At 42.4% G+C, this 20274-nt stretch overlaps 1 protein-coding gene across 1 annotated transcript in view; it reads right to left on the bottom strand.

Annotated features, from left to right (window-relative positions):
* Nucleotides 1–20274, bottom strand: part of pcnx1 (pecanex 1) — a 36869-nt gene that overhangs the window by 11534 nt on the left and 5061 nt on the right. The window contains 13 exon segments of the mRNA XM_085143370.1: nucleotides 586–757; nucleotides 1776–1808; nucleotides 2051–2204; nucleotides 6162–6394; nucleotides 7501–7558; nucleotides 8263–8355; nucleotides 9892–10092; nucleotides 11827–11956; nucleotides 13566–14894; nucleotides 14897–15277; nucleotides 15357–15422; nucleotides 16319–16355; nucleotides 19066–19171. Of these exon segments, the coding sequence (XP_084999496.1) occupies nucleotides 586–757; nucleotides 1776–1808; nucleotides 2051–2204; nucleotides 6162–6394; nucleotides 7501–7558; nucleotides 8263–8355; nucleotides 9892–10092; nucleotides 11827–11956; nucleotides 13566–14894; nucleotides 14897–15277; nucleotides 15357–15422; nucleotides 16319–16355; nucleotides 19066–19171 (2993 nt within the window).

The raw sequence follows: 20274 nt of genomic DNA, 5'->3' as shown, positions 1-20274 counted from the left end.
ATCAATGGATCAGATCCCAGAAACCTATTTTATATATCTTCTTATTAATGGTGGCAAACGTTAGAATCATTTGGATTACTTTAGAGATTTCTGGACTCGGGCTATTTTGTCAGTGCTTCCATAGTTTAAAACACTTTCAACATTTCATGACAACTGCTCGGTTGTTTGGTTATTACTGCTCGCACTAGGAATTCTATATCAGATGAGTCCTGAAATTTAACTCTTAATATTCTCAATAAATTTTTCCAAAAATGCTTTTGTCAGCTTTGAAAGTTCCTTATTTAGACATTAATATTTTATCAGATAAAGTGCTTATGGCCACTTGCAGGATAAGCAAACTTTTTAGGACCTTTAATATGTTTACTTATAACTTTTAAAGCATTTCCTGGCCTGCATTCAGCCTCCAGCTTTTGCACACATACACACCCAAACTGTGCTGCTCAAAGTTGTCTTGCTACGTCACCCCCATTAAATCACTTTTAAAATCTCCAGGATTTAGCATTTTGGCATGTTTCTCTTTGACTTTGCTTTAAACACAGATTGTTATTCACAGAGTACAAAGAAGTAACAAGGTAGTGTACTCACCTATGACGAGATCCCTGGCAGAGGTGAGCACCAGGGAGCTGGTGAGTGCGACTCCATACAGGGTGAAGCGGGAGGAAGTGGTCCGCAGGCTGCTGTAGTGGAGCAGCCAAATGAGGCCACAGCACAGGCAGAAATAGACAGGCCGGCTGTATGCTATGATACGATTATGGCCCTGCAGGGACAAGGGTATGAAGATACAAATGGATCATTAAAGAAACATTTTTTTTGTGGTTCAATATAGCTCAGTAAGACATACCCTGTGTATTAAAATAAGCAAAAAAGGAGAGAAATCCTGATGTTTTACATTTTTCTTTCTAAATAACAATTGTCTGTTGTCATAGTATTTATTAAGCAAGATAAAAAGCCATAATGCTAGCGTGCGCACTTGTTTTAAACCTTGGATAACAGCAAAAAACAGTAATTGCCGAGTGTAATACAACGATCATTCTAACAATCGTTCTTTAATGGCATCAGTGTTATATCAGCCCCATGGAGAGTGACACAGGTATAAACAGAAATAGTATCAAGTGTAAGGTTTCACAGGAGAAGGAGGATGCATATCTGCAGTGTGCAGGTTGCAACCCAAGAGGCTATAAGATGTCCTGCTTTTCTACTCTGGGAGGCAGCGACAGCTCAACGCACCACCAATCTGATTAAAAAGACTTGTTTTTATCTCCCTACCCTGAAATGTCTAGAAATGGGAAGGAATAAAGTCCTTGAGGTGAGATGAGAGGACACCCAGGGGGAAAGAGAGAGAGAGAGAGAGAGCGAGAGAGAGAGAGAGAGAGAGAGAGTGAGAGAGAGCGAGAGAGAGAGAGAGAGAGAGAGAGACACAAAGACAAAGAGTAAGAGAGTGAGCTGTGGTCTAAACTCTGACCAGCTATTTAAAGCTTGTGCCTGCAGCTGAGTATGAGCTGCATTAATAAAAGACGCCGTTTCAGAGCAGGCCACTGACGCAAGGGAGGGAGGAACACCCAGGCTCACAAGGAGGGGGTGGGGGGTGGAGCAGCATCATCTTTCAGAACCACAACAAAGCAACAAAAAGCTGCTGAATAATAACTACAGAGCTTCAAAGTACTACTGACTTTCTACTTTTTCTACTTCTTATATAAAATCCATTTAATATCTTGTTTTGATGTCATTTCTCAATAAGTCGCCCTGTTCTAATGATTTGCAAATGACATACTTACATGACGAGGGGAAGAGGAGTCTGGTTGAACACTCTGTCGATAAAGAAAGGCACAATTAAAATGATAATGTTGACATACCTCGTACGAACATGTTATTACAAACTCTCCTGAGTAAAGAAATAAATCATTTTTATTTGTGCACCAGCTATTCCCTTAAAGGCATAACAAACCTCTGCAGGCATGCCTAACACATTTTGCAGCTTTTAAACTGCTTCTTTGCAGCAGTGCTCCTCTGTTGCACTTTAAGGTTGAGTCCTGTACACCCAGCTACTCACCTTTAGTAAGGAATACTGGCAGCTTGCAATGACGAGGCAGAACTGAAAGACCCAGATATCAGTGAAGAAGCCGTGAACCAGCAGCACTGAACCCAGAAAGGCCACAAGGACAGCCAGCACCACTGCCAACACATTCTCTAAAACCTCACGGTTCCTGAAACAATTGGGAAAAAGTCAATTCACAGGTACATTCGGCCACTTAAGGACTTCAAAATCATTTTCTTCTAATGCTTACTATTGAAAACGCAATAGAATATTCATCAAGCCTTAAAGTCAGCTCTAAAAAAAATTTAATAATTAGAATTGAAAAATAATTTGGAAGATTTAACAGAGAAGAAAAAAAAAACTGTTTCAAAGACTGGGATCAACAAATACACATAATGTCAACAGCTCTCCATTTAAACTGGCAGCATGTGGTGATGGGTCAGCAAACTGGAGCGACTTAGTAGGATAATATTGACTGAAGAGATCCACGTGGTGCTTTAAAAAACAACAAATCAAAAATCAATTCTTTCACTGCCAACTGTGGTTATTCTTCTTGCTGCTGTTGAGAAGCTTACAGCTAGGACAAGTCTGACTGAGGTAACTCCACATAGAAATAATTACAGACAAGTGATAGAAAGCAGAGACTCCAAATCCCCAAGCAAGATGAATGATTTTAATTTCAAAGATTTAACAATGTGGCTGATGTTCTTTCTGAATCCAGAAACAGAAACAGAATTGACAACAGAGCTGTGCAAAAGTCCTGAGCTATCCAGTTTTTTGAAGAAGAAAGAAAAAGAACAAAAACTCTCTTAGGCACGCATTCTTAAGGTCTGGGTTCTGGGGAAGCCAGTCCATGACCAAAGGTGTTGCATTGTGTGTTTTTCCATCCAGGTATGCTTTTAGTGCCCTGACAGTATGTTTGGGATAATTGTCATGATGAAAAATGAACGCTGCTGCCAAAAAGCTAATCAAGGTTAACCCTTTCTTCTCTTTTCTGATCTGAGCCATTTCTGTCTGGCCTCCTTCCAGAACATAATCAATGGGTTACTGAGGGTGATCTCTGCCTGTACAGCTTACTACAGCTACACTTGGGAAAAACTTCGAACATAGTCTTTATTGATAGATATTGAGGTGTCATAACTTGTCAATAGGGAATGGGGTTGTCGTCAAATATCATCTTTATCGCAGGAAGGCCTCTTAGTTTTTACTTCCGTCCTCAAATTGTACAATTTGTTTTCTCAAATTTCTCAGGGCTACACTGCACACCATGCTCAGACATGCTGCTTTTTGGCTGATCCCCTTTTGGTGCAAAAATACAAATTTATGCCTGTAATCTGCGCTGTATTTGACATTTTGCATAGATTTAACTAAAGACAAGGGAAGAAATCGTGTGTTTTTGACACAGACTGCTAATAACAAAGTACCAAAAGACAATTTAAAATTAGTTCTCTGTTATGTAAACACACACAATGCTTGAATGATTCAGAGGTCAGTGTTAATTGGCTTTAAAAAATAAAAATTAAAACGTGAAGTGAAAAGGATCCTATGTCCATAGAAAAACTTTGAACGACCTTCAGAAAGCCTGGAGAACTATTCCTCAATTCAACTTTGGAAACAAAATATAAAGAAATAAGGGGTGGCTCAGGACACCTAAAATGTTCACAACAAAAGCTGACAGCAGTATAAAGCCAACGTAATCACCGTAAATTAAAAATTACGGCAAACAAAACAAACAAAGCGATCCCACCAAGCTGTTGCTACAAAATGTTTCACAACAAAAGCCCTGTTAATAAGCAGGGATTGACCGATCTACAGTATCAGCCCAGTAATGACCTAATTTACTGGATCTGATATCGGGGAGAATTTTTTTTTTTTTTTTTTTTTTTAAATAACCCAATCCATTAAATATCACAAAAGCGCCTCACAAAACTTGCGACGCGGTATAACCCAGGTCATGACCTTAGCACGTCGGAGGAGTGTGCGTCACGTGATAGCGTGGCTAGCTTGTGCCAGATCTGTCAGCGGTCCATGTCAGCGTGTGGAGTTATTTCAGACTGAAAGAAGAAAAAGCAGACTGCCGAATGTCACTTATGCAATCAAGTGTTTTGCGAGATGGTAGCATGATTAAACACTTACAGGAACACAGCGGAAAGGAGTACTATACACGGAATTTATCCAGGCCTCCAATGCTAAGAAGAAAAGTGTACCTGTATCAACAAACGCTTTTGGAAAACATTCAGAGGCGTGAGAAACTCCCTTCAGAAAGCAATAAAGCAAAGCTGATAACAGAAAATTGTTGAATTGGTTGTGCTTGATGGACCAACCCCCTGTGCTGTGGAAATGTCGGTTTTTGACGCTTAATTGAGCATTTGGAGCCTTGCTACGTGCTGCCACACGGCATTTCATCTCCGAGCAAGCTATCCCAGAAAAGTACAAGCAGGTGTGCAACTTCATCTCTGAATGTTTGGAAAGCATTCCCATGTTAAGCTTAACAACCAATATCTGGAGCTCGGATGTCTGTCCGATGTCATTGCTAAGTGACTGTACAATGGTACTGTACAATAACAAAAGCGTTATTACAAGAATGTTTTTTAGTTGTTGTTTTTTAGGGTTTGGGCAGCTACTGCCTTTGTCTGCTAATAGTGCACTTCATTTGTTTTTCAGAATCAAAGAGTTTTTGAAATTTGTACTTTTAATTACTTGAATATTACTTTAAATACTTAGATTTAAAGTTCTGCATAAAGCTGCCCACTTTCAGGATGGATGTTTGGATGCCGGTGACAGATAAATGCTGCTAAAGTTTAAATAAAAAGATCATTATTGCTGAACTGAGATATATTTTGGGTGCAGTGTATTTCTTGCATTCAAGTATAATAGCTTTAGCTAGAATAGCTTTAGCGCTTTGTCCTCTTAAATTTGTATATGAACTAATACAAAATGCAGCAACACATTAAAAAAAAAACAGTTAAACAGTTAAAAAATTAACTATAACAGATTCATATCAGTATCAGGAGATATCCAAATTTATGATATTGGTATCCTGCCATCTCTATTATTAAGTAAAAACTCTGATCTAAAATTGTTACATGAGGTGTAGCAGCCTGAGAGGTCATGTCGGTGAGGATCTGGGTGTGCTTTAGCAAAGCTTATGCTATGACCATAATGATTCACTCCAAGCTCGTTCAGACATTTTTACAGTTTGTTTGCACATGCTGTGTTTCATTTACCTTTGCATTAAATTAGCAAAGGTCATCCCTGTCTTAGTGGAAACAGGTGTGGTAGGCGCAATACTCTACTTAACCGTAAAACACAAGCTAACCTGTTGATCTCTTTGAGTAGTGAATGTAATGCCGTGATTCTGACTGGGCAATGGAGAGCAGATTGTAGTTTTGTTTGTTTGTTTCAAATAAAGGCTTCTTGTGTGCTTTAAATAAAGGCCTGTTTTTTTTTTTATTTTGGACTAGTAAACTTCAGCTAATAATGCATAATAATAATAATAATAATAATAATAATAATAATAATAATAATAAGATAATAATAAGATAATAATAAGATAATAATAAGATAAAATAGATAGGTGTTTTTGCAAGCTGAGACAATTTCAGGTATACACTTATAAAGCAAAGTAACATCAAAATTATTTCTATTGAATTTCACTTTATTCTTCAAAAGCAGGCACAAAATATCCTGCAATGGGTGACATTTAAGGAAAATTTATACATGTATGTGCTTGAAATACAGTTAGGTAGTTCTTAAGGAGCCGAATGCTCTAGGAGAAATGTCAGTCTCAAACTAGGGGATCTCTTTTCATTCATTAGTCAGACACTGCTGCAACCCACTTTAATTTAATTGGAACTGATTAAATAAATGGCTCATGCTGTGATAGGCAGACATTTCATAAAAAGAAATATCAATTTTGTAAATAATCTAATTTATCTAAAAAACAAACCGGTTTTCTAGTAGAAAAGTTCTAGACAAGTCCAACATTCAGTATTTTTGAGTCAGACTAAATTGTGATGAAGTATGTACGTGACACACCGAATTTTAAATATGCATTGAGGTCACCAATGGTGCTTTGTAAAAATAAAGCTGAAGCAGATGGAAATGACCTGATGTGAAGCCCTACCTGTCAAACAGCGCCAGCAGGGTAAGTCGGTCAAAGTGCAGGCCGACCCACAGGTAGGGGAGAAGCCACAAACGGTAGTACTGCTTCGCTTTCCCAGCTGCAGCAGAGCCCGCAGGATCCTCTTGTCCCAGTGGTGCATCCTGAAGCTCCGGACTCAGATCTCCGTCCTGCTGTTCCAGCAGCTCTGGGTCCATAGTCAGCAGACGGTTCAAACGGATCTGAGGGAGGGAGATCTATCCCACAATCAGACAAATGTCCAAAAGACATGATTTGGAATACAGAAGAAATTGATTACATTACAACAAAATAAAGAGATCATATAGGAGTAATAATAAAGCTTTAACAGCATTAAACATTTTCTTTTAGTACAATTAAATATTTGATTTTGGCTTTCACACAGGTCAAAGCTTGCACCATCACATCCCATTCACTCTTCAAACCGTATGAGCCCTTGTTGCATACGTGGTTAGACAACACCACTGAAGACATCTTTGTTGCATATTGGCAAAAAAAAGCAGATCACATACATTACTTTGCAAAAGTCTGTAGCCACCCTTCCCCTGTGTCTTTATGTTTGCCTCTCAAAGAGCCAGACCGTTTAAGTCTTCTTTAGCAATAATTTTTAGGCTTACATAAAAAGGCACCAATCTCAAAGGCTAAAGCAGTGTTGTGTCTACACATAACAAACAACTTAGCAAAGAGCCAATTTTAAAGTGTACATTGAGACACCTGCCTGTCGCAAAATATACAGTTTATTCCGGTTTCTTTAGTTAAATAGTTTAACAAACAGAAAACACTTTTTTGCAAAAACAGGGTGAGTCCTAAAGAGCTATTTGCTGAAAATCTGGTAAGTGTCCTAAAAATTTTTTTTTTTAATAATGAAAACTGCAAAGGGAATGACAAAGAAAAGAAGTGGCAGGGTTAAAAACAACTAACAGCAGATGAACACTATCTCAAAGTCTTTAGGAAATAAGAAAAACTCCAGCTGAGACCTGAGAAAAGATTTAACAGATGTATCTGTCCTTTCATTCATTGACTGTTTGGTGAAACCTTCTCAGATACATACTTGCCTAAGGGTTGTTAGAATTACGTAAACGTTTTTTTTTTCTTATGCACTGTATTTGCACACATGTATCAAATTGTAAATTGCTTCACCTATTCCCCATTTCCTGAGCAAAACAAAGAAACGATAGGTGGCTTGAGAGTTTTGCACAGTACTGTATAACCACATAAAATCATTTTAAACTGGTCGAGTAGACATTTGAGAGGTGAAAGTCTCCTTTTTTTCACAAACATACAAACATACATGCCAAAAGGAGCTCACTGGTTGGGTACACACCAGGTCATGAGGGTAAAAGCGAACTGAGGTAGAACTGGAGAGGTGGGAGTCCGTATCCCTGCAGGGTATAAAGAAAATGAGAACACTGATGAAAGAAAAGCATCTGCTGCAATTACTGTATTAAATCATGATTCATTTCCCGATGACCTCAAACTAAATAGCCAATAGGCAATTTGCTGTGTTTTTGTACTGTACTGTCATGTTTTCCTTTTAAGCTAGCGTTCCATTAAAAATAACCGTTGGAGACATGAGGAACTCACTGCAGCGACTAGCAAAACACTACAATCAAGAAAAGGTCAGCAAGCTAACTTGACAAATGATAATAAGTAATGTATTTATTTCAATTTAAATCAAGGTAAATGATCTGATTTCAAAACTCAAAAAATGCGACCAAGCACAAATCATCAGGGCATGTGTTATGGTGTTTTAAATCCTTCAAAGCTTAATGAGAAGATTAAGACTTCTTCACTTTCAGTGGCATTTTGTTAAATGTGAATCTACGGCCATCAGAAAGCTCTCTTATTTTTATGACAATGGAAAACCAGGGAAAAAGGTCTAGCATGGTACAGACGAAAAGGTAACAGAATCCGCCCACGAGAAACCTTAGAGGTGCTGGCAGATGCTTTTGTTTAACCAATCATTCGAGCAGCTCCTTAGAGGAAAAACTGCTACCTCCTGATTAAAAACACCAAAAAGCTCAGAGTTTGTATCCCGTCGTCTAAAAACCCACTACACAAATCAGGTGATCATTCTGATACTAACCATATGTTATTGGAGGCTCGTCTGGTTGCAGGTTCAAAATTGACCAGCGACATATCACATCCGCCAGCCTCATATAAAGAGGGAGTGAGCTTCCTGGAGGCACACAACAAAAAGGAAAGAGACGAAGAGTCAGTCCATGGAAATCACAAGCACAGAGTGGCGTCGTCTGTGGGAGTAATTTCATTAAATTACATGTATATGTGGAGAAATAGATGGATTTGACAATATTGCTGTATTCATTCTGAGCTAATGTGATTATGCAGTGAAAGTGCCTCCTCCCAGTGGCTGTAGGCAAGTCACTCATTTCCTGCTCGGTCTGGACAAGTGGTCAGATTTTTCCTAATACATGTCTTTTGCTTCAGAGTAGTTTTACTCCACTTTTTTGTGATGAGGTACAAAACACCACCCACAAATTACAGATGTACCAAGCCTTTCTATCAAATCCAAACCCTCCAGTATGAATCCAACTACTATTAAAAGAAAGGTGGATCTAAAATACCTACGATATTGCAGTACTCATTGTTGTTCAGGTATAGACATAATATTACCACGGTAAAGTTGCTGTTCTGCCTCAGTAAGTGAAACCTCACATGCATTCCAAACACTGAATGTAATGGGTATTAAAAGTGTGGGTAAAAGTACATTTTCTGCCTCTCAGTGATAGAAATTAGGATTCCAGCAAGACAAAAAAAAAAAAAATCACTTTCAGGAATTTGTTACAACCCATTTCTATTGAAGTCCTTTCTGTTAAGGACCTGACCGTTTGTGCAATGCATATCCTCCTGAGAACCGAGTTAAAGAAAAATCTCTCAGTTTAACTTTTTTTTATTCCACTACAGAGAACATAATGAATAGGCGGGATCTCAGGAGGACATGGCACGATGAAATTTTCAGAAAAACTTCGAAAGATAATATACTTCATCTAGTTGTTCACAGATGTTCCAAAAACCACATCTTCACTTGAGTATTCTTTTAATCACCTTCACATCTAGAGTACATAAAAACCTGCATCAGGCCACTCTCAGTCTGTCCTATACAGACAAGACAACGGGACAAGTGTACACACACACACGCACACACACACACAAACCATGCAGCATGTCACAAAAGTAATCTGCTTCTAGTTCAATTATGAGCAGGAATAATAATCCATTCATCACTGGTTCTGGTGAAGAGTGCATGACAGCCCTTACACAACCCCTTCTTTTCCTTGATGTAAGTGTTTAAATAGACATGCTTACGTATAGACATCTATACCAATCTGTTACACTGCTGTCAGCATTGGGGTATGTGCTATGATGTGACCATAAGGTAACATTAATATCCAAGTACGGTCAAGTATTAGCTACAGACCACAATATCACAGAGATAAATGGAGCATGGATAATGGTGCCAGGCTTTGACTGATTACAACAGTCCACCGACTGTGGATAATAGTGCACTGCTATGACTGATGGCCATGGTCATATCTGCGACAACTCTTTGAGCAAATCCAAAATATCAAGCAGCAGCTTTCTAATCAAGCATGAGGAAAATACCACAAAATATAGGTCTTATGACAAAAATGACCAGATCTGTCACCTCTCCCCAAAGAAATTCTTTCCTAACTGCTCAGCTCTTTTCATTAACTCCCTACCGAAGTCCTCCTGCAAGCTGGTGGCACCAACAGTTGAGGCCTTGTCCTGAGAACCCTCCAGGTGTGCGCTTCCATTCCTGGCCAGCAGGGACGCGCTAGCGCTCAGCACTGTAACCTGGGACGAGGTTCTGGATGGCTGACTTTTCACCTGGGAAGTAGAAGGCTGGGAGGCCTGGTTGAGAGCCTCCTGAAGACTGTTGGGAGGAGAAGGGAAGAAGGGGAGGAAATGAGTGGTGGAGTCCAAGGGGTTGGGGTTGGTATTGCTGGCACATAACGTCAAAAGGTGAGCAGGATATGACGTGTAGTTTTTGAAATGGTGGGATTTGATGCGGAGGCTACTGACTAATTTTTTTCGCCTCACACAATAATCATTTTTTGTGATGGTGTCAGACATGGTTTAGACTTGTGAATGAAGAAGTTATTTCTTATTGTTTCTCAAGTTATAATCATTTATAAAGCTGTGAACCTAACTCCATTCTTTTAATTCTTCTTAGGAAAATCTACTAAGACGTGAATGTCCTGTCAAACTTTAGATGAAGAATATCCTTGATGAAGCTGATAAATTCAGGCCTCTTGATTACAACAAACAGAAATCAGGACTAATGAATGCAGACAATTCAGAGGATTTTCATCAAAATAATAAACTCATTGCTTTCCCTTATAATGTTGGATTAAGAAAACTACCTAAGAAGGCAAAGGTTGTCTAGTTGCAGCATAAGTGCATAAAGTAAAAATGTGCTGGGAGTGAAGGGACAGTGAAGGGTGGAGGAATCAGTAAAAGAGGGAATGATTTTGCAAGTTTATTGACCCCTGGCAGGCTGCACGCTTGCTTTTTGTGCTTAAGGCTCAGCATTTAGCAACGTGACCTTGTAAGATTAGATTGAAAGAAAACAGAGCTTTGCTTAGAGCTCGGAGGAACTTGATGTGCATCCACAGAAATATATCAGTGGAAGATTAACATATTTTTCTTTGAGCATCAACATAACTGCTACTTTACATCTCTGAGTGGTTTTCTTCCCTTTTAATCATTCTACAAACCGAGGAGTAACGGTTCATTTGTAGTATTCTGCAGGGAAGCATGGAGCACAGAAACGAGTTAATACACTCCAGACAGTACTCCGATCTAATATAAAGGGTGCTAGAGACCTGCTGAGTTTGACACTACTAAACTTGTGTAAAGATGTGATTTTTCCATGTAATAAAATTAATAAAATGTTGCATCAGGGATGTGATCGGACAAGCCCAACATTGGAATTAAATTACATAAAGGCATTTAAAAAAAAAAAGAGCTTAAATTTTAAAAGAAACAGGTGTGGACATTAAAACATCTGCTTTGTCCAGTGTGCTGAAAAACTGTCAAACTGGGCTCTTAAAATCTAGAGAAGAGCAACTGGGAGTATTCACAGATAATAAACAAACAAAAAACATTCTATTCGTCAACATATTATTATTTTATCATGTCAGGAAAGACTGCAGACCTAACTGTGGCTTTTTAATGATCAGTATAATCAGTCTCTCTCTGCACAGAAAGTTCTTTCTGGAGGGCAGAGCAATGTGATACAGCAGGGCGCCTGTATTACTTAACAAATCATGCGCACATCTGAGAGGAGACGGCGTGTCAGCCAAGTAGATTAGTCAGACCTTGTGGCCTTGTGCCTTTGAATTTGTAAGGACTCCAAGTGGAATTTAAAAGATTGGATGGGATGACAACAGGAGGAAGAGAGAAGTCTTGAGAAAAGGAGAACCAAAGAAACCACATGCAGAGTGGAGAAACCAGTCCAGTCATAAATGATGTCCTGTTTGATGTCATGCACAGCAGAAGACCCAAATTGGTGGTGATGTGGGACAGGAAAGAGCGCCACCTGGTAACATGCTCATACCAGGCAACACAACAATAGAAACGACCCCCTGCTCCATTCACGGCGTACCTGAGAGGAGATCCAATGAGGGAGGTGGGTGGGGTGGGGTTACTCCTGCGTTGTGTCGCCGCCGCACAGCCTGGCCGACGAAATGTGCTACGTTCGCGGCGAAATATGACCGTCTCCTCACTTCCTGGGGCTGTCGTGATGAGAGACATCATTGGCCAGTTAGACTGGATAAGTTTCCTCTCTTTATGAGAGCTTTATGTGGACACGAGGACATGATTTTTCCCGTGTGTTACGGCTACTTCCAGGTACATTTTAAAACAGTTACAGAGCAACACCGAAACACAAATTAATGACATAGTCACTGAAAAATGAACCTGGTATGCATATCCAGCATCTTACTCTCTAAACAAATTGTCTTCCTAATATTCCCCAATATATACCAAAATGTGAAATATTTTAAAGATGGAGGTGCAGTATTTAAACCATATCTGATGAATTCTGCTGACAAGCACATGCTCTGGTCATGTGGAACTGGAGGCACGATGATGGCAGAAACAATGAATTTTGCTATTACGGCGCTACTTCATCTGTTATGACCAGCAGCTCCTTTTAGCTAAAGTTAGCACATCTCTAAGTAGATACAGCCTGTTTACGTCTTATGCTCCATCAGATAAAACACTCCAAGGGTCGATGGGTGAAAGGCTAAAAAAGTATGCCAAACAGATAAGGGCAATAAAAGCAACAAAATGACACAGCAGTTCCTAGCTAAACTTAAGTATCTCCTACTAAATTTAGTTAGCATTAACCCTTAACCCCAAGTCAACAAGGAGTGCTGCAGCAGCAAAACCACCCAGTGTATCAAGATGAGCCAATGTGGCCTTTTGTTTGCATGATAAATAATGCACAACTTATTCACTGAAAAAATACTTAAGCTTGTCACAGAGGTAGCGTTTGAATTCATCGGCGTCTTCCAAATCAGCCAAATCTCCACTAAAAACCACCCCTGATAACTTCAAGTGCAGTCACGGACTTATATTATGACACCAATAAATATCCCTCGACTGACTGTGATATAACAGTATATAGTGAGGTTATGACATGTTTCTAGCCAACCAGTCATATGCCCTGGCATATCCTGCCTCCAATACTGTATCCAATCCCACGAGGTGTACACTCCAGAAGCCAAAAAATAAGAACCCAGACAGAGCAAATGTGAGATATCAGGTTGCAAATTTGAAGAATGTGGAGTATGGAATGTCTATTATACTATCTGAGCTTTACACTAATAAGAGAGCTGCTGCTTGTCTAACCTCAATACAAAGCACACACTGTGCCATCATGCTAACTGATCTACACAGGGAACACTATGCTTGCCACTCCATGGTAACTTACCATGGCTACGCTGAATGAACAAGAGAGACAGCATCTCGTCTGCAGTCTTGTCTCACGCACGCACTCACTCCCACACAAACACACACAATTTTGAGGCAGCTGGACGACTACACCTAAACAGATTAAAGTTGATCAACTTTACCCGTGTGCTCCTGTTTCATGTGCCGGAAACCATGAGTATGACTAAAGGTTTCCAGCGAAGCAATGTTCACTGTGTTCAATACATATCCAAACCATCACCAGCGATTATTATATAAACAATTTGCAAGGCAGGTAAAAACAAAACCAGACTAATAACCCTTAATTCTGTCTGCCAGCATAAAAAGTAGACTAGTCATCCATCACTAATGCAAACCACACAGAATGCAATGTGTACAGTACATTGGAGTTCAGTGTGTGGTACATACCCCGTAGGGAAGCAGCATTGGCATCCTGAGGCTCAGCGAAAGCTGCCTGGTTGGGCAGACTGTTTCTGGAGCGAGTCACCGATTCCAGCTGGGAGGCCCGACCCAGCAGGGATGCCGCATCCAGGACTTCCCCTTCTTTGGCTTCCAAATCTGATTTGGAGGTGGTAAGAGGTCGAGGTCCTGCTGGAGCTCCTAGGTGGGAGGGATCATTAAGGCATGCAGCCGTACCGCTGTCTAAGCTCAACACTCTGGCATGCGTTTTGGCACTGCCTGTGCTTGGAGTATGGCGGGAGGTACGCCGTTTCCCTCCGTTTCGAACTCCTGTCTCAGGTTTTACTGTGGTGGAAGAGGAGGAGGAGGCGTTGGCTGAAATGTGCTTGGCTTTCAGGGCCCTGTAGTGGCTCTCTGGTGAGTGGCAGGAGCGGGAGGTGGTGCTAGATGAGCTGTCCGTGCTTAGGTGCTTGGTGGAGCGGAGACTGGAGGCACAGCTGAGTTCACTCTGATCACTGGAGTCATCCTCTCCACCACCAGTGAATACAGCACTACAGGGCTTGGCCATAGCACGCGTAGAGATGTAATCCCGGTGATGGCTGGCATCAAAGCTGCTTGCTCTTTTCTTTCCAGTCCGCCGGCGTCCACTGCGACCCGCTGATAGAGAAGAAGTCCTCTGAACAATGTTAGCTGAATTTGGTTGAACGTTGTCTTTCACCTGCTCCTGCTCTGTGACAGCTACACCTGTTGAGCCATCAGCACTGGTCCTGATGCCAGGCTCTTCGGCACACTTGACAGGTTCCACCAGTTCTTGGTTTGCAGATGACTGAGTGTCCGCAGTTTGTTTAGCAGTCAGCTCATTGGCATGTGGGTTTTTATTGGCTTCCCTGGAGGGAAGATTACCGAGACTTCGAGGGCTAATACTAGAAGTCCTGTCGTCTGCAGGAGCAGATACTGTCTCTCCCGTTTCCCGTGCACGTTCATCCCCTGAAAGTGACAGCAGGCTCTCCACATGTGTAGAGCTGGTCTGTTCACTGTGGAAGCTGCTGACAGTGCTGTTGGTGTCTCTGTCTGTGCCACTGCAGTAACTCTCAGTGGAACCACTACTGCGAGTACTCAGACTCCTCAGGCTATCGGCACTTCGCTCCCCTCCTTGGGACTTTGCTCCTCCACCAGAGGCTTTTCCACCACCACTCCCTTCCACCTGGTAAAGTCCTGAGCTACTCTCCCCAGCTTCCTTAGAGGCTGAGCGAGCAACCCTGCGTTGCTCTTTGTGTCTGTAGCACTCTACTCCAGAAGTCGAGGGCACAGCTTGGTCCTGCTGGTGCAGGCGGTCTGCCCATCTCTGTCACACAGCCCTGGCCTGTGTGGTCTGGCAGTCTCCAGCTCACGCACAGGGTCAAGGCCACCTCTTCTGGGTGGAGGATACAGAGCAAAGTCTGGCAGACTCGGGTCAGGGAAAGCGGAACCTGCCGAGCTAGAGGTCCGTGGCAGACCTCGAGAACGGAGCTCCTTCCTGAAGGTCTGAGATTGCATGGATGAATGAGAGGTCACCTCCGTGTCACAGGAGGAGTGTGACAGGCTGAAGTGATAAGCAGCAGAGTTACAGAGATCAGCAGGCTCCCTGGACAGCTCTGAAGGACACAAGGAGGTTGACGGCTGCAAGGAGGCGAAGGAGTCATTGGGAACGAGGCAATACATCTTTGTGTCTGAGAGCAGATCTAAATGGATACAAAGAAAATATACATTGAGGAAAATGCTGAGAAGTAATGGTAATAGCATATGTGACTGTGAGTTTACCATGATCATGACTACAGCTCTCAACAAGAGTCAAACTAATGTCATCTGAGGTCCTTCCACAATCTCCTGAAAATATAGGAAAAACAGTTTTTAAGAAAACCATCATCTTTGAAAACCTACACGTAACTGGGATCTACAGACTACATAACAGAACATTATGAATACAAACTGTTGCCTTGCACTAAGAAATGCTTTTTCTGGGAGGTTTCCCTAATTGTTTATGGGGAAAGGCCACACTTAATGGAGGTATGAGCTAGTCTGAATAGATTCTTTGAATGCTCTGATGACAGCACAAGATAACAATTGAACAAAGATGTAACTGTTAGGATTTGTCTTGGAAATGTTAAGGGTTTTTTTTAGGAGTTGCCATGACTTCCTGGAAGTCTGTGGCAAACTGTCTAAGTGTACAGTAAAGGGGAGGGGAGATTAAAAAACTAAATCCCTGCAGAGCCCTTGTCCCACTTCAGACCATTTAGTCTCATCACAAACTGCCAGCTAATTAGAATGGCATCGAACAGACTCACTGAATTATTCAGGCGACGCAGGCGCCTCACTCAAACACTCAGTACAATGGCCCCCTAGCACAGCTACAAGTTCAGTTGTTGTCTTCATCTCTGTGTTTCAATAATGTGCTCTCAGAGAATGACTCCCATGCTGGGTCTTACAATGTATAACCCCCCCCCCCTTCCCATTTTTTTTTTTCAAAGCCAGCAGTGCCTGTCCAAAGCTGCCTCATCATGGTGTGACTGTTGAGGTCACAGCAATGCTGAGTCAGGCTGCATCTCCTGAGCAGCTTTGGGGGTTAATCATGGTTAAGGATGTGGTTCTTCCACAGTCAGAACATGCATTAGTGTTACATACAAAGGATTTTTTAAACCAACCCTACTTGTAACACGTCACTTCTTTGTCTTTTGCTCTTTTTAAGTTGAATAGGCACAGAAGAAAGCTGTGTGGCATATTACCTTTGGCAACTGTTGCTCTTCGATGTGAAGATGCTATCTGAAATTTGAATGAAAAGATAAGTTAAGCTATTTGTCTTTCAAAAGGAAAGGTGGTCAGGATATCAGAAGCTTATTTCTGCAACAACATTTTCATTAAGCAATCTGACAAAGTGTGATCTTTACAGAATATGACATCTCTAAGAAGACACCGTTTGTGTATTACAAATAGCTAATGCCTGTGTACTGTAAAAAAAAAAAAAAGAAGTTTTGGGTTGTCTTCCAACTTGCCACACAGCAGCTGAGCAGAATGTGTAGGCTGATTAGAGACTCAAGGACATACAGTACAAAGACACAGAACACAGCACCCATGGGGATTCAGAGGTTAAATATATCTCACAGAATAAGGGAGCTAAAGAACTTTGAATATTAAAGGAGATACCAGCCTGACAGCAATATGTAAAAAATAAATAAAGAAATAAATCATTCCTAAGGAAAACGCTCCAGTGCATATGCACACACACACCCCAACAGTTGCTTCCTCTAGTCCAGCAACAACAAAAGTAAAATAACTTAGCATGCTCAGAAGACCCTTATGAGGAAAAAATCGAGGGAACAGTTTACCCTGCCCGGGATAGGGTTACCGGGGCCCGCCCTGGAGCCAGGATCGGGGAGGGTGCCCGAGTGCGAGCGTCTGGTGGCTGGGCCTTAGTCCATGAAGCCCGGCCGGGTACAACCCGAAAAGGGGACATGGGCCCACCCTCCCGCGGGCCCACCACCCGCAGGATGCGCCCTAGGGGTTGGGTGCATTGTGTGCCGGGCGGCGGCCAGGAGCGGAGGCTGGCAATTGGGACATGGAATGTCACCTCTCTGGTGGGGAAGGAGCCTGAGTTAGTGTGTGAGGTTGAGAGGTACTGGCTAGATATAGTCGGGCTTACCTCTGCGCATGGCTTGGGCTCTGGAACCAGTCTTCCTGAGAGGGGCTGGACTCTGTCTCAGTCTGAAGTTGCCCCTGGTGAGAGGCCGCGGGCTGGGGTGGGTATTCTAATATCCCCTCGGCTTGCTGCCTGTATGTTGGGGTTCTTCCCGGTGGACGAGAGGGTTTGTTCCCTGCGCCCCAGGGTCCTGACTGTCCTTGGGTCCTGACTGTCATCTGCGCTTATGCGCCGAGTGACAGTTCAGAGTACCCAGCATTCTTAGAGGGCTTTCACTTCGGTGGCCAGAGGAATCTCATCTCTGCTTTTCGCAGATGATGTGGTTCTGTTGGCTTCATCGGGTGATGGCCTCCAGCTCGCACTGGAATGGTTCGCAGCTGAGTGTGAAGCAGCGGGAATGAGGATCAGCACCTCCAAATCTGAGGCCATGGTCCTCAGCCGGAAAAGGGTGGAGTGCCCACTCCGGGTCGGGGATGAGTTCCTACCCCAAGTGGAGGAGTTCAAGTATCTCGGGGTCTTGTTCGACGAGTGATGGGAGAAGGGAGTGGGAGATCGACAGACGGATTGGTGCTGCGGCTGCAGTGATGCGGACGCCGTACCGGTCTGTTGTGGTGAAGAGAGAGTTGAGTGTAAAAGCGAAGCTCTCAATTTACCGGTCAATCTACGTCCCTACCCTCACCCTATGGCCACAACCTGTGGGTAGTGACCGAAAGAACGAGATCACGGATACAAGCGGCGGAAATGAGCTTCCTCTGAAGGGTGGCTGGACTCTCCCTTAGAGATAGGGTAAGAAGTTCGGCCATCCGGGAGGGGCTCAGAGTAGAGCCGCTGCTCCTGCACATCGAAAGGAGCCAGCTGAAGTGGTTCGGGCATCTGACAAGGATGCCTCATGGGCGCCTCCTGGGTGAGGTGTTCCGGGCATGCCCCACCGGGAGGAGGCCCCGGGGCAGACCCAGGACACGCTGGAGAGATTATATCTCTCGGCTGACCTGGGAACGCCTTGGTGTTCCCCCGGATAAGCTAGAGGAGGTGGCTGGGGAGAGAGAGGTCTGGGCTTCTCTGCTTAGGCTGCTGCCCCCGCGACCCGGCCTCGGATAAAGCGGAAGAAGATGGATGGATGGATGGAACTTAGCATGCCCTGCTAAATAGCTCTGCTTACTAGAAGCACAATACGGATAACAATAAGACAATCTGTAGAAAAAGTATGTACATGCAATATCAGAAACAGGCTTTTTCTGAAAACCCTTGTTCAAAATTCACTATTGGGACCGTAAGGAAAGTAGTGCTTCTGCTGCTTCTGTGGTTATTTCTTTTAGCATTCAATGAAATGTAAATAAGCTCAGCTGCGATGCAGTGCACTTATACTGGTGCATAAACACATTGCTTTCCCCATGCTGTAAATAGGAAATAAACTCCCTGCTGTCTCCCTTCTCTCTTCTCTTGAATATAACGCCACACAATTAGCGATTTGCTTTATAGCAGTAGACAGTATTACATGAGTTGAGTGCAACATTGCACTGTATTCCCACTTGGCAGCAACACAGCAAAACTTTCCTGTGGAAACCTGGAATTGTTAATTGTTTAGATTGAAAAACATCCAAAATATTCTGTACAAGCTAGAATCCAAAAGGTTATCATAATAAGCCGCAACATGTATTAACTTGTATTTGAATAAACAGTTGGTAGGAACATTGAAGATCAGCAAGCTATTAAATATAAATCTAATGAAAGGTCTGCAGAAAGTAATACAGGGGGCAAAGGGACTTGACAATCAGGATCCTTTTATTTTCAGCTAGTTATGGAACACAGTGTGCAGCAGGCCAGTGCTCTGCTTACCTGCTGGTTAGACTCCATCCCAATATAGGAGTTCCTGGAACTGCAGTCCACTGGTGGAGTCTCTTGTCGGATGAAATCTGCCATCTCAATACCCCCTCCAGGGTCCCTTTGCAGACACACAAACACATGCACATCGATGGAAACTACTGAGTTCACCAAGATTGTTCAGCCCTGTTACATGCCATTTATCTCCTTCAGTCAAACAGAAAGAAGATAGCAGCAGCTTCAATTTAGGGAAAACACACCATGTGAACTTCTTAAACAGGCCTTTATTTTAAATATTTTGCACAGGCTTTGAAATTCCACAGAGAGAAAACAGATGAAAGCATCCATGATTTTTTTTTCTGGGTCTATATTTAGCCCAGACGTGCTTATTTAACCAGATGGTATGTAGAAACAAACAACTTGCCAGGGATATAAATCATTTCCATACGCCAAAACTGCATCATAGCAGGTCAGACCACAAAACAACACTTAAAGAAATCAACCACAACATGTAGAAGGTGGAAGAGGAAATAAAGAAGAAGAAGGAGAAGAAAAAACACCTTAATGAATGTCATCTGAGCTTGTCGGCTTCACTGCAAACTCAAACAACCTGGAATGCTGTTCCAGATGTGTGGGCAAAGCTATGACTGGTTGAGAGGTCTCACTCTCTCTTTCTTTTTTTTTGCCTCTCCCCTGTCCCAGCATCCTGCTAAGCACTGCTTCTGGAATGTGAGTATGAGTCACTTCTTCAAGTCATTTGCAGTAAAAGGCTGAAACCTCAGTGGCTTTTGTTCACTCTGAATGAGAGCTAAACCTAATGTTAGAAACCTGGCATGCGGCAGCTAAATAATGCTCAACTGCTACTAAGGAGCGCGAAAAATATCCCCCACACCATTACACCATCACCACAAACCACTTATACAAGTTAGAATGTATCAGTGGTTTTTACACCAAATTCTGACCCCATCTGCTGAATCTCACAGGAGAAATTGAGACTAATCAGACTAGGTCAAGTTTTTCAATCTTCTGTTCTCCAACTTTGGTGGCCTTGTGTAAATTCTAGCCTCAGTTTCCTGTTCACAGCCAACCGGATTGGGCCTTGGTGTGGTCTTCTGCTGCTGTAGACCATCAGTTTCAAGGCTCAAAGTGTTGTGTGTACAGAGATGCTCTTCTGCATACCTCGGTTTCAATTAGTGGTTATGTTAGTAGTTCATGTTGATTTTT

Source organism: Neolamprologus multifasciatus, chromosome 19 (genome assembly GCF_963576455.1).
Source record: "Neolamprologus multifasciatus chromosome 19, fNeoMul1.2, whole genome shotgun sequence".
In the NCBI taxonomy this organism is placed as follows: Eukaryota; Metazoa; Chordata; class Actinopteri; order Cichliformes; family Cichlidae; genus Neolamprologus; species Neolamprologus multifasciatus.
This window is presented reverse-complemented; position numbering and strand designations above follow the sequence as displayed.